Source organism: Penaeus monodon, chromosome 7 (assembly GCF_015228065.2).
Source record: "Penaeus monodon isolate SGIC_2016 chromosome 7, NSTDA_Pmon_1, whole genome shotgun sequence".
Taxonomy (NCBI): domain Eukaryota; kingdom Metazoa; phylum Arthropoda; class Malacostraca; order Decapoda; family Penaeidae; genus Penaeus; species Penaeus monodon.
Genome location: NC_051392.1, coordinates 47,443,477 through 47,461,189, shown reverse-complemented (window position 1 = coordinate 47,461,189; position 17,713 = coordinate 47,443,477). Strand labels below are relative to the sequence as shown.

The window sequence follows — 17,713 nt, the reverse complement described above, 5'->3', positions numbered from 1 at the left end:
CGTCATCTCCGCCCCTCCCTCGCACCCTTTCCTTTCCTCGACTCTCCAGACGCTACGCTGCATTGTAACGTAACCCTTCTGCACGCTTCAGTATTGCAAGAGAATGGGAGGGAGATCGCAAGTCATCATCCCGGCATTTGTCTACATCGGGAACACCACAGGAACCACGGTACAAGTTCCTGATACTGGATGGGAACATTAAAACCACGATATTCAAAACAAGAAAACTGAGACCACTACAATTCACAAAACTAATTCAAAATAAATCAATAAAACTAACAAAACTAGGACGAAACTCTCCAACAAAATCTACAATTCATCTCTTCACAACGCCCGCTCCTCTCGCGGCCACATCTACTCCTCTCCCTTGCTCAGGATGAAAAAAAGATGTCTCTAATTGTCACCAAGCGTGCCAGCCTTTCAGGTCCATTAAACAGACCGTCTCGGGAGTCCTACTCGCACAAAAGGGCCTTGCACGCCACGCCTGCAGCACCGACCGCCCAGATGTGTGAATAGCCCCCCCCCCCCGCCCCCCACCCACAACACACATATCCTCGGCTTTGCTTTCATGCACTTACTACTCCTCGGCCCACCACCCCAACACCTCAAACCCACCCAGCTCCCGACCCACCCCATCCCAAACCTACCCATCCCATCCCATCCCCCATCCCTTCCTCCTGCGCCCACTCCCAGCAACACCGAAAGAGAATAGGGGTTCAGGTACAAACACCAAATGGAAAATGGTGAGAGCGAGGGAGTAGAAGATGAGAAGGAGAGAAGAGACGAGAATGATGGGCTGCACCGTAGAAGGGATGGACGAAATGTACGAGTCCGAGGCGAAAGAGAGCGCAGTGGGTACATGAATTAAGGGAGAAAGAGGAAGAGAAATGCATGAAAAGCCGACTTAAAGGTGGAAATGAAAAAGAATGAAAGAACACAACGATCAAAGGACACGATGAATAATGAAAGAGGCCGAGTGCATGGCGCCCGAGAAAGGAAAGCAAATTGACTGAGAATGCACGGGCAGGTAAGGGAAGAATGAGAGAGGGGGGAGGGAAGAATGAGAGGGAGAGCAAGGGAAGAATGAGAGGGAGAGGAAAGGAAGAATGAGAGGGAGAGGAAGGGAAGAATGAGAGGGAGAGGAAAGGAAGAATGAGAGGGAGAGGAAGGGAAGAATGAGAGGGAGAGCAAGGGAAGACTGAGAGGGAGAGGAAGGGAAGAATGTGAGGGAGAGGAAGGGAAGAATGTGAGGGAGAGGAAGGGAAGAATGAGAGAGGGAGGAAGGGAAGAATCATGATGTGCGAGAAAACGGGAGAGTTAGAGGGAGAGTATGTGAATGGGAGGGCGAGAGAGGGTGGGAGAGGAAGAGGGAGAGGAAGAGGAAAAGGAAAAGGAAGAGGATGAGGAAGAGGAAGAGGGAGAGGAAAAGGAAGTGAGAAAGGGAGAAAACGAGGATGAATGAGGGAGAACAAAGAAAAAAAAAAGAAAAAGCAGAAGAGAAAGAAACGTGGGAAAGGGGAGAGGCGGGTTGAGGCGGCGAAAGGAGGTGCACCAGACGCGCCCAAGAAGGGAAAGACGCAAACACTGATTTATGGAAAAAGGCCAAGGCGTAAGACCGGGGGAGCGGGGGAGGGAGGGAGGGAGGGGGGGTTGGGCGCCACCGTCTCCCAGACTTATAAATGATCAACGAAAATGTCTAAGCCTTGGAGAGGGTAAAGAGGACTTATGTGTGTGAGGGGGCGGTGGACATGGGGTGGGGGTGGGGGTGGGGGTAGCGGTGGGGCCCGGAGAGTGGGCGAGGGTTTAGGTACGGATTAGGGAGAAGCGTGGGGGAGTGGAGGGGGCAGAGTGAGAGGGGGTTGCAGATGGCAGAGTGAAGGGGGGTAGGAGGGGGCAGAGTGAGAAGGGGTTGGAGGTGTTGTAGATAAGGTAAATCCCAATCGACGACTCCCGAAGCCACCAAAAGTCATATCTACGAACGCATCGAATAAAAACGAAGATGAGCGACGGCCGGCCGGTGAGCGCGAGGCTTCCGAGGGCACCGCAAACCTCCTCAACCAAGGCACGTCGAGCGCTGTCGGCCGTGCCTATTTAATTCGAACAAGCAATCAACGAGAGGGAAATTAATTACTCCAACAAGGCTCTCCACTTGTACCTCGTCATCCCTCTCGAACTTTCCTTTAATCAATATCGCTCCGTCATGTCTTTCCGCTCTCGCTATAATCAGTTGATGTTATTCGGATTTTGACATTGATGTTAACCAGATCGTTTTGTCTAGTAACTCATCTTAAAAAATAGGAGGAAATAGTAAATCCGTATGTGTAGGAAAGGAACAAAAACCTCGAGTACATAATAAGGATAATGAGCTAATTTCCTCTGCAGACAATTACAAGACGACATTTTCTAATAAAACTCTGAATAATAATAATAATAATAAAAAAAAAAAAAAAAAATCATAATGAATGATAATAATAATAATAATGATAAATATCAATAACAATAATAACGTCATGAAGGTGTCCTGTGCATGAAAATCTGTCTTGCTCATCCCTCTGCCCCCCCTCCCCCTTGCCCCACCAACAAGAGCCCGGCCTTACCTTGTGCCTGGGGTCGGGCGCGCCGTCGTAGGGGCCATTGTGGGCTTCCTCGTGCAGGGCTCCCGAGGGGCACTGGGAGGCGTAGGGCGACGAGGCGGGGGAGTGGCCGCCCGCGTCGTACGGAGCAGGGCTGCTGCGGCCGGAGCTGCGGCTCTGCTCTCCGCGCCGCCACGGGAAGATCACGCTGGAAACAGAGAGGACACGGGTTAGGAGGAAGGTCGATGAACGTGGTGTTGATTGGATGAGGAATTAATAACTTATTCTTGGACATACGATGATCAACGAGTAAACCTTGGATAGTGAAAATTGCCTGGAAGAGAAAGCATACTGAGTGATATATATATAAAAAAAATATCCGCGACAGAACTTTCCTTGAGTGAATAACACCTTAAAAATGCAGTCACGAGTTCACCAGAATACTTTCTGCAGAACTCCCGAGCAATAAACTGACTCCAGGACCTATGTTTAGCTGACCTTGAAAGGACTCACTGATCTGGAAACACGTGCGAGGAGGAGGAATAGGAGGAGGAGGAGGAAGAGGAGAGGGAGGAGGGGGAGGAAGAGGAAGGGGAGGAGGAGGAAGGAGAGGAGGAGGAAGGGGAGGGGGTAGATGGGGAAGGAGGAGGAGGGGGAGCTGTAGAAGAAGAAGAAAAAGAAGAAGGAGAAGGAGGAGAGGGCAAGGTATGAAGGCGTTGCCTAGGTTTTGCGTGCGAGACACAGCCAAAAAAATGCAGAATAACCTGGACATTCCTCCCCCATTTCCTTTGCTCCCCATCGCCCTATGCTGCTCCTCTCCCCACCGCTTGTTCTCCCTCCTCCAACCATTGTTCTCTTCCTCCCCTACCACTTGTAACCCCATCGCTCCCACCGGGAAGTTGAAATTACAGTGATAAACCGCACCAGACGTTAGATTACAGCTACATGGACTCAACGCCGGCCAGACACACGGTTCTGCACAGAATCAGCGCCAGGGAGAGAGGAGAGGGAGAGGGAGGGATGAGAGGGAGAAGGAGAGAGGAGAGGGAAAGGAGAGGGAGAGAGGGAGAGGTGAGGGAGAAGGAGAGGGAGAGGTGAGGGAGAAGGAGAGGGAAAGGGAGGGATATGAAGGAGGAGAGATGAGGAGAGAGAAGGAGAGGGGGAGGAGGAGGAGATACAGGAGAAGGGAGAAGGAGAGGGAAGGCGAAGAAGGAGGAGGAAGGGAGAAGGAGGACTAAGATACAGACAACAGAGAACGGCAAGACAGAGAGGGATAGGAAGAGACAGAGAAGAGGGGGGGAGAAATAAAGGAGGAGGAAGAAAAGAAAAAGGGAAAAGGGAAAGGCGGGAAGGAGGGAAAGAAGAGAAAGGAAGAAATGACATTAAAAAGAAGAAAGGCGAAAAGGGGAGAGAGGCGGAGGGGAAGAAATGCAGGGGACATTTGCGGGTCAGAGTTCAAGGGGGAGGGAACAGAGGGAAGAACGAGGAGAGGGCCTCGAGGATGTGGAATTAAAGGCTAAATAGAAGAAGAAAAGAGATGTTGTAAAAAGCAAACGGACGGGAGGAGGGAAGCGGGGAACTGTGTAGAGAAGCAAAGGAGAGAAAAATAAAAAAGAAATTTATAATGACGAGTAATAGCATATGAACTACGAATAACGAAGAGAGAGAGAAGCAAATAAAGAGGGGAAAAAATATATGAATGAAAGAAAATATAAAGCTGCAATGATACATGCGAAATAACCTGCAACATCCTTGCAACAACACGCACTGAAAACCAACACGGGCGACATCACATCCACCCAAGCCTGTAGTACAATCCAACCCTTTATTACAACGTTTCATCCCAGAATAAAAATCAGAAACAATTAATGGCCTCCGTTTTTTTTAAAGCTATGAACGACCTTGCAAATCCTTGAAAGAGGAAGAAAAAAATGTCACAGTGAAGCAGAAAATTCGTTTCTTGTCTTCCCAAGTTTTTTCTATCTTTCTGTCTTTCGTATATGTTACAATAAGCACTTTTCAAAGAATACAAATGAAAAAGTCTGGTATTGGAAAATAAATTAAGTGAATAATGCAAGATACGTACACTATCACGATAAAAAAAATACATACATACATACATACATATATATATATATATATATATATATATATATATATATATATATATATATATATATATAATACAGCAATGAAGGATCGAAGTACCTTTTTTCCTCGCTCGTGGCAGAATGACATGCCACTCTATCCAGTTTTTATTTTCTTTTACCAAGGTGAACTTCCCAGCCCATAGCAGGGGAAAATAATATGAATAGAAAATTGAAAAAAATGTCACAAAAAATGCCGCATGATGACACGGAAAACAGGTCGCCTTGATTGGTTTGGATTAAACAGGTGAGTCGAAAATTAATTGGATGGCTAGAAATTCTGTTATTATCATGAGACAGGTGCACTAATATATACCACGGTCTTAGAAATAAAGGGTCCTGGCTACATATCTTGGGAATTTCATTATATTTTTTTTTACTTTTATTTTTTTTTTTTTTACCTTTTAAGATATCAATGGACAAAGGCAAACCGCCAAACCTTTCTGGTGAATTAAATTAAAACTATCAATCTGACTGCGACGTCTTATACAAATACGATACACACTGGTCTCCGAGATCTGGTTATTTTATCAAACAGAAACAAATAAAACGCTTAGGGTGTTTATATATATTCAGCATCCTTGTTGATTTACGCGCGTCCAGTGCCTCCTTCCTTAACAATAATACGCATAAGTAAAAACTTTCAGCCAAATTTCAACATAAAGCACGAAGAAGAGAGAAAAAAAGGCTCAGCCACGTATATTCAAGGCATAACAATTTTCGACTTGAATAACGTGAACGGCAACATGAATTCACAACAGCGAGCATCAAAAGCTTTGCAAAGATAATTCCCTTGACTATCGCGGGGCCGTTTTTAGAAGTTTTGGGATCCCGACGCACCTGCAAGGCTCCACCGCCTCTATCCCCTGGCTTAACAAGGGTTATTTTCCCTTGGTATCCTTGATTACGGGCGAGGGACAGGAGAAACCTTTGGAACCAACAGAATGACGTAATCAAGCTTGGGCATAAGGGACAAGATCCTTTTGTGATGATTTTCTTACCTTTCTTTCCCGCAGTAATTAGCCAAGGTCCCAGACGCCGCGGCATCAACAATATGTCACTCATTTCGCAGTGATAATCAATATTCAGCACAATACTATTTTGACTCTATATATAAGAACTCTAAATTGGGCCATTTACCAACCTCATTAACCTTAGCCAGAGGTAGATTCCATACAAACATTAAATATAATGGTTATAATTAGGCTCGGTACCCCCTTACCAGCACCAGCATTCTACATACCTAAACCTATTCTGTCGATAATGGATGTTTAATGACTTGAGGTTTACGTTATCTCTCACGAAAGATACACGTTGTAGAAATAAAAAATCAAAAGGGTCATAAAGTCATATTGCAGGATGAAATTAACGACTCAATAATCATCTCTCATAAAAAATAATTCAATGTTTTTTTTTTTCTTTTTTCTTATTGCGCTTCCGCCGCGTGCGAGATCGAGAGGGCATCGTCGAAGCCGCGGCCCAAATCCTTTCTATAAGACGGGATTCTAGTCCTTACGGATCCCGGTCATTAGGCACAATCGTCTTAATTTCGACCGAGGGAGTATGAAGTCCTTAGAACATTTCCTCGCCGGCGTTCAGGTCAGATCAATTAACCCGGACTCATTTAGCGATCCCGTGGGAACGGACGAGGAGCGCCCTTTGTTTTGTTCGAGACGTTATTCATGATTCTAAGAGAAGTTCAGAAGTACAGGAGAGAAAGAAGAAGGGAAGGAAGGAAAGATGGAAAAAAGGAAAGAAGAAAAGAAGGTGAAGAGAGATGGGGAGGAGGTGAGGAGGAGGGAGAGACAGGGAGAAAGGGAGAGAGAGCGGGAGGGAGGGAGGGAGGGAGGGAGGGAGGGAGGGAGGGAGGGAGGGAGGAGGGAGAGAGAGAGGAGAAGAGGGGGAGGAGAGAGAGAGAGAGAGAGAGAGAGAGAGAGAGAGAGAGAGAGAGAGAGAGAGAGAGAGAGAGAGAGAGAGAGAGAGAGAGAGAGAGAGAGAGAGAGAGAGAGAGAGAGAGAGAGAGAGAAAGATAGAGAAAGAGGAAAATGAGAAAAGAAAAGAAAAAGCGAGGAAAAGAGCAAAATAGAGAAAGAAAAAGAGAGAGAAAAGGAAAATAGTGAGAATGAGTGAGAAAAGGAGCAAGGGAGAAGAAAAAGCGAGAAATAAAAGAGAAAGAAAAAAGAGGAAAAGAAACACATAAGAGAACGAAAAGAAGAAATGGATAAAAAGAAAGAGAAAGGAGGCAAAGAAGAACGCGAAAGTGAGGCAAAATATGGATTGGAGCACTCAAGCGTCGCAGCGAGAACGGTGCCCATCTCTCCCTCTCCCTTTCTCTCTCTCTCTCCCTCTCTCTTTCTCCCTCTTCCTCTTCCTCTCCCTCTCCCTTTCCCTCTTCCCCTCCCTTTCCCTCTCTTTCTCTCCCTCTTCCTCTTCCTCTCCCTCCTTATCCTAAGGCGCGCCGAGGACTTGCGTTTAGGATTGAAAGGTCAAGTCACTGCGGGATCGATCGGCCTCGTTTTCAGCTGAAACGAGCGAGACCTGCTTGGTAATGGCAATCCTCGAGATGGAATGGAAATAATTGAGGCCCATGAAATACAATGCCGTGCGCCTGATGACTGCAATTGCATAACTGCTTTGCAATTTCTGAAGGTAAATTTCACATTCTCACATCTCATATTCTTAATTTCTTCTCCTTTCTTTATCTTTACATGAACAAAAGCAATACAGGCACGCACACAGACACAGACACAGGCACAGACACAGACACAGACACAGACACAGACACACACACACACACGCACACACACACACAATGCAGACATATATTCCTAATAATATATACAATTTGTCTCTTCCCCCCCCTCCCCTTGCCCCCCCCCCCCGTCCTCAGCAGCCGCAGCAAGTGGGCTCATTACGTCAGTGTCAAGACGCATATTGAGTTCGTTCTATTTCTCCATTTATCCTATTTCTTCATAAGTACTATGTCTCCTTTTGTAGCATCTCTCTTCTTTCCTATTCCTCCTTTTGTCTTATTTGTGTGTCCTCTTTCTTCCTTTGTTCTCTTTCCCCACCTTTCCTATTTCTCAATCTTTCCCATTTCTCCCTTTATCTTATTTCTTCATTAGTACTGTTTCTCCTTTTGCAGCATTTCTCTTTTTTTTCTTCTTTTGTATTATTGTTGGATCTTTCTCCATCTTCCCCATTCCTCCGTCTGTCCTCTTTCTCTCTTTGTCCTCTTTCTAGACCTTTCCTATATCTCCGTTTGTCATTTCTCCACCTTTCCCACTTCGCCATCTGTCCTGTTTCTCCACCTTTCCCACTTCGCCATCTGTCCTCTTTCTCCACCTTTCCCACTTCGCCATCTGTCCTGTTTCTCCACCTTTCCCACTTCGCCATCTGTCCTCTTTCTCCACCTTTCCCACTTCGCCATCTGTCCTCTTTCTCCACCTTTCCCACTTCGCCATCTGTCCTCTTTCTCCACCTTTCCCACTTCGCCATCTGTCCTCTTTCTCCACCTTTCCCACTTCGCCATCTGTCCTCTTTCTCCACCTTTCCTGCGCACTCCGCTCGCCCATTCCCCCGCGGGCCGCGCGTGTTCCGGTTCTCAGAGCGAGGCTGAAGAGCTTATTTCAGAAATGCACGCCACAGAAGCCAGCAGGTCACTCGCAGTTTCCATTCAACGGCAGGATTTTACAGAAATTGAGCTTTGCAATTGCACTTGTAGACGAAAAATGAACTTTAGAGATCGAACACTAACAAAAGGAAACAAAAAAGGACTGGGAAATATGTGGATTGTGTGTGGCTGAGGGGTAGGAGTTACGAACTTCTTTTTTTCCAAATGACCTTTTACCTGATAAGATAAATAGGTCTTAAATAAAGAAGTATTGAGCCTAATATGTAAGAAATGTTTTAAATCATCCATGAAATGTAAGTACGAATGTATTATCACTGTGGTGGAACTGTAGCGATTATGTTATTAGCAGTAACAGTTATTTCACCACTATGATATTCGATGGAGTCATCTTTCACATACCTTGCATAACCTACATCTGCAATTCCGTCATGAGGGGCAACCTTTCCCCAGAGAATATCTAAAACTCAAACAGACACACGTGACCCCCCCCCCCCCCCGCTACGCCCTCTCGCGACCAAACCCGATGCAGGAAGCCCAGCGACCCTCACGGCTTCCCTCACGACGCAGGCGAGCACACGTGGGCGCGGAGCCAGGGACGGGGGACTTCCTAACACAAAAATTACCCTTCCATTGGCCCTGTCAAGAGGCGCGAGTCGAGGCTTGGGGTTCAAAGTCGCCGTGATCTCCCCCTGTGATTGTCTCCGCTGGGTGGCCGGCTGTCTTCCACTCTCACTCTCCACATATTACCGCCGTGAATTAAATTTGTGTCAAGCTTCCCGGAAAATGAAATCGTCAGCTGTGCTTGCGCGACCGCTCATCCTTGGTCCCTCCCCCGGCGCCCCGCCCCGCCGCTGCCCAATCTGAGGCAATGCGAACAAAGGCTTGGGACACTTGAGTTTCGAGAAGAGCTTTCAGCTGAGCCCTATTAACGGCCGCCGCAGATCATGTCTTCCCGCGCTCACAAATGACCGCAAGTCTTCCTGTGTTCCCGCCTTCGTGCATTTCCGAGAAGTTCCCAGCAGCCGCGATGACTCCTCGCTAAGCCCCCGCCGCCGCCTGCGTCACCCGCCTGACCTTACCGAAACCCTTATGTGCCTTTCCTGGCGATAACCTTGTGCCGACTGAACCCCCACCTTTCTATTTTTAGCCCAGCCTTGCAACCTGTGGTGCAACCCCGGCCAGGACCCACGGGTGGAAGCTGTCTCCTCGGTGCAGGGGATACCATCTGTTGCCCCCATCACGTGATATCAACCTCCGGGAACTGATAGGCTTTGCAACCGAGCCGAGTCGCGATGCGGTGACCTCGAGGTGATGATGGGAATTCCTCTTTTAAGGTGCGACGGCCATCAATCAAGGGGAAAGCAACATATGTAGCGCCACCTACAGATTCTCACCCACACGCATAAAACTCAAGCTAAGCGCGGGCGTTTAAGGTCACTCAAAGAAATTCAAAATTAGAAAAAAGAGTCACCGGGGGTAATTTTATAGCTCTCCTCCCTTGACCTCCCTCGCCCCAGCCTTGACCAGCATTATGTCCCACGTATTTCCGAGTCTTTATTATTTTGCTGTCTTCTGGCCATTTTTCTTGCTTCGTGCCTTGGCTCAGTAACGCTTATCATGCGAATCGCAGCTTAATGATAATTGCCGGAATACGTAGAAAAAGGAATACCATTGTCTAGGATGGTGTCTTGTTTACGCTCGGAACTAACCCTCACAAAATTAAAAATAATCTCCAAAACGCTCGCTGTGGGGCAGGCAGACGCCAGACACCTCACGGGCGGGTCGAGACAGTGAGAAAGTACTTTCCGTGTTCCTTAGGACGGGGCAGCCTCGCGCGCACGGAATCCCCGCGTCCGTCAATATGCCAAGAAACGGGAACGCACCGATGAATATTCACGGCTGATGCTATTTCTGGGCGTTGCTAAGGCTCCTCTCTGCCGGGCGACGCGGACTTTCATAGGGCGACGGCGCCTGACCATGCTCTCCCGCTTCCCTTTCTCCCGCGGCCGCCGGCGTCTGAGAGAGGATTTGGGCGCCCGCGTCCTGCCTTTGAAATCTCCCTGGCCCCTTCGTGCTCCTCGCGGTCCGTAATCCTTTCTCGCTAAGAAGGTCCAGTTTCTGGGAAGTTACATTTTTCTATTTTTCGAATCTTAAGATATATCATACTCGGCATAGGTCTACACACAGGTGAAATTTAATATCATTACCACCGATGTCATTATCCTAACGTACCACATCTGAGTCCACAGCAACCATGTTCCCACTATTTCGATTCCGGTTATCAGCTCCTTAATCCAGGTTTCTTTACTGTTTTTTTTTCAGACGAGCTACCGACTACCATTATCCTTGCAACCCTATTTTCGGCACCATCCGCAGCATGACACTATCCTCGCCGCAAAACCGCCGTGTCACCTTTCTCGCCAACTTGACACATTCTTCGCAGCCGTCACCGAGGTATCAAGGTCGCAAGGCGAGCGCTGGAAGACACCTCTCATTATCAAACATTCATAATTGATACCACATGTACTTCACTACAAATACAATAGGCCCAATACTACCTTCATGTACAATAAAGCAATAAAAAAATTATTAAGTGCTAAAAAGACCAACTTCGTACTTGCTACCCATTTCCTTTTATCCTGGATAGGAGTTCAGCTGAAGAATCCTGCTAGCTAATGAACGAGACGGATTGCATAACAACCCAAGGCTCCGTGCGTAACGCGGGAGCTGGCTATTCATCTCCCCGATTCTCAAAGGAGGCCTATGTCCTTGCGGCTGCGATGCGGCCATTGTTGCTGACGTCAGCGCCTCGTGTCTCGGCCGCTGCACACGCCTACGCGTTGCTTCCTCGTTTTGCCTTCATAAATCCGACGGCCTTGTGGGCTGCTTCGAAGAGGTGCTCTTAAAGGGCGCCGTACTAACGCAACGTCATATGCTTATACTACGAATTCTTAAAAAGACGTCACGCTTACTTTATGTATTCTTAAAAAAAGCTTCATACTTACAGTGTGATGCTCGTGTGTGTGTGTGTGTGTGTGTGTGTGTGTGTGTGTGTGTGTGTGTGTGTGTGTGTGTGTGTGTGTGTGTGTGTGTGTGTGTGTGTGTGTGTGTGTGTGTGTGTGTGTGTGTGTGTGTGTGTGTGTGTGTGTGTGCGCGCGTGTGTATAAAAATCGTCAAACTTACATAGCCTTCTATGTTGATATTACTGTGTTGTTGAAGTTCATTTCACGTGTTATGGATTCGAAAGGCAACAAACACGCAGATATGAGAGAAGTGAAGGGCGTGTCTGAACAAGCGCAGAATCTATAGTACGCCGTAGCCTTCAATGACTCGACACGGAATAGCGAAACAAAGACTAAAAGACCCGGAATAAAAAAAAGGACCAGTCTTCCACCCCAACGGCGATACAAAAAGCCTTATCTGTTTAATATGTGGTAAACGGAAAATGACGACTCCCCATCCACAACGAACAATGCCCGAATCATGCCAAGGTCGCTGTATAATAATCATATCAGCCAAGTAGTTCACGGAGGCGGATTAATGACAGCCTTGACGAGTTGCGACATCGTCTTGCTAAAAAGCCGTGCGGATGTCTTCCCCTTTGAGGCTGTGAAGTCCATGTCATCTAAGAGGCTTATGCAATGGCGACCCGCAAGATAGATTGAAAGAAGTGGAGGCAGAGATATCACTGGATGGGGAAGGGTGCGACAGGGAAAGCGACGGAGGGAGGGAGGGAGGGAGGGAGGGAGGGAGGGAGAAGGAGAAGGAGAGGGAGAGGGAGAGGGAGAGGGGAGAGAGAGAGAGAGAGAGAGAGAGAGAGAGAGAGAGAGAGAGAGAGAGAGAGAGAGAGAGAGAGAGAGAGAGAGAGAGAGAGAGAGAGAGAGAGAGAGAGAAGGAAGGAGGAAGTAGATTGGATGGGGAAAAGGAGGAAATAAAGAAACCTCAGACAGAGAGAGAGAGGTTTAAAGGCTTAAGGTTTAGTTTGATTCCATTTGTTACAAAGGATATTCTTGGTGTGACATACTTTGTTTCATTTTACTTTTTAAATGACCCCCTGTGTGCAAGGAATGACCGGGATTACCATCCACTGGCGACGAGGGATTTGAATGCAGGTCAGCAAGAGAGAGAGAGAGAGAGAGAGAGAGAGAGAGAGAGAGAGAGAGAGAGAGAGAGAGAGAGAGAGAGAGAGAGAGAGAGAGAGAGAGAGAGAGAGAGACAGATAGAGAGAGAGAGACACAGAGAGAGGAGGAACCTTTACATTTCCTACTTTGCGACGACAGGAAAGGTCATCGCCACTATGGGATAGGATTATCTACAAAGTCGTCGATCTTCTCGCAGTGCCGACATGAGGTCCAATTAGTCATCGCCCGCCACGAGGCAAGTCGGAGAACAAACAGCAGTCTATAACACGGGGCTCGATCTTTGCACTTTCGCGTGCTCCTCTTCGCCTTTAATAATTCCAGAATACTTTAAATACATTTTCTATCATTTTGTCTCCTCTTTCAATTGATAAAGATATTTAGGATATAAGATAGATATAGAGATAAAGATAAAATAACAATCGAAGCGAGGTATCTATTGCATCTAAATAATCTATCGCAATCATCATTTTAAAGCTAAAGTAATATTCCAGCAGAGAGAGAAGGGCATCGAAAATCCCTCGGTCATAATTAAAAGCAGATCTGAAACAGTTGCATAGTTGCAAATATCGTTCCCTTCATGTGTAGTTCGCTTGTTCCTCGTTTTCGTTTACTTTTACTCATGTAGGATAAGATATCAATCAGTGTCTGTTTATCTGTTTCTTATGTGTGTGTATGTATGTGTCTATTTCTGTTTCTTTTTTCTTTTCTTTTTCTTTTACCTGAATATCATGGTCCTGGGCCTGTCTAACCTCCAACCACATGTCCGTTTGCTAATCAATCGCTAATGCCTTTGCCATCCTCTGCTCCCCCGATCCCTCATTCCGTCCAGCTTCTGCTATCTCTCCCAACATCACGACATGACGAAAGCGGCGATCAATGCTCCAATCCTTCGCCTTCCCCCTTTCTAACGCCCTTGAGGATTACGGGGCGATTTCAACCCCCCCCCCTCCCCCGCCGTCCACCTCCTGCGACGCCTCATTCCTCACCTCTGCACCACATGCATCGTCGGGCCCTATTGTTTAGCTCTGCCGTGCATCACCGCCGCTGTCAGGAGGATATCGCCCCTTCTCCTTTTAAGTCACTTCTGGGCCCTGTTTCCCTTTTCCCCCTTCACTTGTTTTGCAATTTAATGTCGGCTCCTTTATTTCGTTTTCCGGTTGAATCCCTTTGGGGTTTCATTTTCTTCTTTTTCTTTTCTCTGTTTTTGCTCCCATGTGCTGGTTTGTGCTTTGAAGTTTGTCTGGATCTAACAGGATTGTTTTCTTATAGGGTTCCTTGCTGGAGGTGCAATTTTCCATCAACAATCTCTGTGTCTTTTTTTCCCTGTCTTTCCTGTCTCCCTCATCTCCCCCCCCCCCTCCTGTCCTCATCCCTTCCCCCACCCTCGCTCCCTCTGCCTCCCCTCCCTGTCTCCTACTCTCTTCCCCCTCCCTCTCCCTTTTGAATCTATAAATAATATCGTTATCTCCTGCAACCCCTGACACTCTTCCCTCCCTCGCCTTCAGTCTGTCGACGTTAATCCCCGACAATTGCCGCCATGACGCTCGCCGGCAGCAGTGGCAACACCGCCGTGCTCGTCTCCACGTTGTCAACTGTACTTCAACGGACATTCCACTTACAAACGGCCAACAATAACCTTTAACGTTCTCTGATCCGCTCTTGCTTTTTTTTTCCTTGCAGCGGGGAAATTACACGTCGTCTTGATGTTGCGTGAGGGATTCTGGAGAGGATTTATTATTTTACGGCTGCGGTTGATTCGGGTGACTCGTGGTCCCCAGGCCCTCTCTCCGCGTCTGCACAATCACATATATAAACAAACGCTTTCAAAGCAAAAGATAAACTGGTAGACAGATTGACACACACACACACACACACACACACACACACACACACACACACACACACACACACACACACATGCTGCTTCAAGGGCACAAAATCAGTTTAAATACTAACAGTTACACCACAGTATGACTGACACTCGGCAACAACCGACTCAAACTTCGTCAGGATATCAGATTACGCTGACAAGGTAGGATACCATCTTCAACCTTCTCAACTGAATAACGCACTTTACTTGAATGCCAAGAAGAGATCTTCAAAAAAATGATCTTTCAAGGAAAATCGTGTAATGGTTCATACATACGTATAAAAGTCATTCAGTTCTGCAAAGACGACCTTCATCCAAAAATAGAAATATTCTTTACTCTCTTATCGTAAGGACTGTATTTATAATGAGGATAATACCACAAAATACGAACGCCCCACAGAACGCAGCAACCCTCCATCCTGCATCCTCTTTCGAAATCACATCCAATAACTAATAATCTTTCGCCCAAGAGAAGCATTAGACTTTAAAAAAAGTCCAAATCAACATCTCGGGCCAAGACGTGACACCGATACCCAGCTGACGATTAAACGCTGACGAAGACCGGTGAGTCACGCCCTAGAGATTCGACGCCGGGTAAACAAGGCGAGAGAGAAGTCCAATGGCTCACGATACCATTAACGACCTCGGATCCGCCTCGGAGGAAAATCGCATTCTGGTTTTAAATACGAGGGAACTGGTGCGAATTTCTGCGTCGGAGCATCTAGCCCACATATCGGCGGAATTCCAGAGTGTATGTGGTACTCGTCGCGCAGTTTCCTAGTCGAGAAACTGTTTTGAATATTCACCCTTTATCACGAAGCGAGTTTGTATTACTGCGCAATGAGGATCAAAATCTCCACTGTCTATTTATAGAATGTGACGATCTTTTTCTACATCGTGACCGCACTTAATTCGTTCGCGAAAAAGCAAATACTACATAATATCCGACCCAGATGTGTTTTTAAAGTTAATAAACCACCGCATGTCAGCCAACTCAAGAATTCACTCTGTTACTTAGTCTCGGATTCCCTTGGCGTCTGCAGAGAGGATTGCAAAGGGAACGTCGGGTATTGATCAAAGGAAAGACAAATAAAACTGAACGGTATACACGGGAAAGATTTTGAGGCTGATCCAGCTTTCTTATCGGAATGAAAATGACGTGACGATCCAAGGCTGTTCATTGTTGTTGAAAACTGCAATCGGCAAAGTGGATTTCAAAGCGTCGGATACAAACAGACTTGACATTTAGTAACTTCTTTGTAACTTTTCAGTATGCAAAGGAAAAGAAATGCACCCAATGGCAGTACGATGCGACACGCTGCTGACTCATGGGACGCCCGGAGAATCTTAATCAGTCTTCCTGACCAGCATTTTCCAGTTTAGTATTCACGGGAGCCAAAGTTGTTTTTTAATTAAATAAGTAGAGATATTGGTGTGTGTGTGTGTGTGTGCGTGTGTGTGTGTGTGTGTGTGTGTGTGTGTGTGTGTGTGTGTGTGTGTGTGTGTGTGTGTGTGTGTGTGTGTGTGTGTGTGTGTGTGTGTGTGTGTGCGCGCGCGAGCGCGCGTGCTTGTACGTGTACGTGAGCATGTCCTTCACATGGAAGCGATGATAAGCTCTAATGTGTCCCATAAAGAAGAGGAAGGATCGAGTAACGCACAGGAAATGTCATTAACCTTCAACCGTAATCCGATGGCTCAAAATAGGTGGTGTTCGCTTCGTGGCCGTGTTCGCTAACCTTAGAATAACTCGTCACAAAGGGGAGGATGTGCCATTCTGCAACGGACTTTCCTCGGCAAAGGTCATGGGAAACACTTATATATTAAATTTCCACATTATACGTCTTCCATCAAAACTTCACCGCAAAACAAACAACACAACAAGCTTAGTTCAGCGGAAATTAGGCTTCTCCTATACCCCTCCCCTCTCCCCTACCCCCTCCCCCTCACACCTGCAGGTACCTGATCTGAAGAAGGCGCAGGTAGAGAGGAAGTATCAGGCGACTGCTGATCCCGGTCACATGACCCCCTCCCCTCCTTCGCCCCCTTCGTTCAGATACGTGACACCGACGGCCTTCATCTTGGCCAACATCTCCAGCTGACTTGCAACCCATGCGTGACTTCCGCGGCCAAAGTTGAGCACCGCATTTGTTACGAAGTCCGTGGAAGTCCTAGATAGACGCTGGTTTGTTACGCATTCGCCATTTCATTTGTTATTTTTTTATGCACTCGCGACGGCTGGGTACTGTTCGTTCACTGATTAAAGGGTGTTGATTTACAGGAACAGTTCCATTTTTTTTTAACGCAGATACGTTCCTTTAAAAAAAAAAATGAATCCCACCGCTGCCAGCGCCGGATACTACGCGACCGAACGAGCAGCACAATAAGGAGTATACATTGGATACAAGGAGAAGCTATGACGTCATCTCCCATCTCCTTCACCGCAAACACTGGGTCTCAACACTGACAGGAAACACGTGCCCTTATAATTTGCATATTAGTTTTTTTTCCGTTTTTTGGGGTCAAGCGCCATCAAAAGGTGACCTTGGGGAGACTACGTTACACTGTTCGAGGAAGATATTGAACATGCGCGGAAATGTTGCCGTTTTCATTTTTTTCTTGTAAAAAAAATGTGTCAATGAAAAGCGTAAACTATGACCTACTTACCGACAAAACTAAACAATAATTCTGACACATTTCCAATTTCTTAAACCCTCGTTCTCTCCCAAAAAGGTAATCATAATAAAGACAATTCAATATACATACATATATATATATATATATATATATATATATATATATATATATATATATATATAGATAGATAGATAGATAGATAGATAATAAATGAACGAAAATAAATGAATCAACATTTTCTTTCTTTTCAAATCTATTTAATGGTGAAAGACAACAGTCATCAGCATCCAGAGTAAACACAGAGAGGTGAGGTTTAGCGAGGGTGTTGGGAAGCGGGGCCAGGTAAACACCGCTCGGAGAGAACAAACATTTCCTTCCTGACCTTCACACGGCCTGCCACAGCCTACCTCTTGACTCCAAAGACCTGTAATGACTCGGCAGAAACACAACTCTTAGCTTATAATATATGACGAAAACTCTCTCTCTAGCTCTCGCTTTATTTGTATGTGGTTTTGTATGGTTGTTTGTGTTTTGGGAGTGTGTGTGTGTGAGTGTGTGTGCGTGTGTCCGCTTGTGTCCGCTTGCGTGTGTGTGTCCGCTTGCGTGTATGCGTGGGTGTCCTTTTCTCTCCCTGCCCCCTTATGACCTTTCGAGATCACGTATTCACTCTCCTCTCCCTACATATCTGACCTTTGCTATATTTGATCCCTTTT

The 17,713-nt window shown here is 46.5% G+C and overlaps 1 protein-coding gene across 2 annotated transcripts in view; it reads right to left on the bottom strand.

Moving 5' to 3' along the window:
• LOC119575411 (spermatogenesis-associated protein 13-like) overlaps positions 1-17,713 on the bottom strand; it is a 157,636-nt gene that overhangs the window by 129,352 nt on the left and 10,571 nt on the right. For both annotated transcript variants that reach the window (XM_037923011.1, XM_037923012.1), the window contains exon 3: positions 2,598-2,781. In XM_037923011.1, coding sequence (XP_037778939.1) covers positions 2,598-2,781 — 184 coding nt within the window. The remainder of the gene's footprint in view (positions 1-2,597; positions 2,782-17,713) is intronic.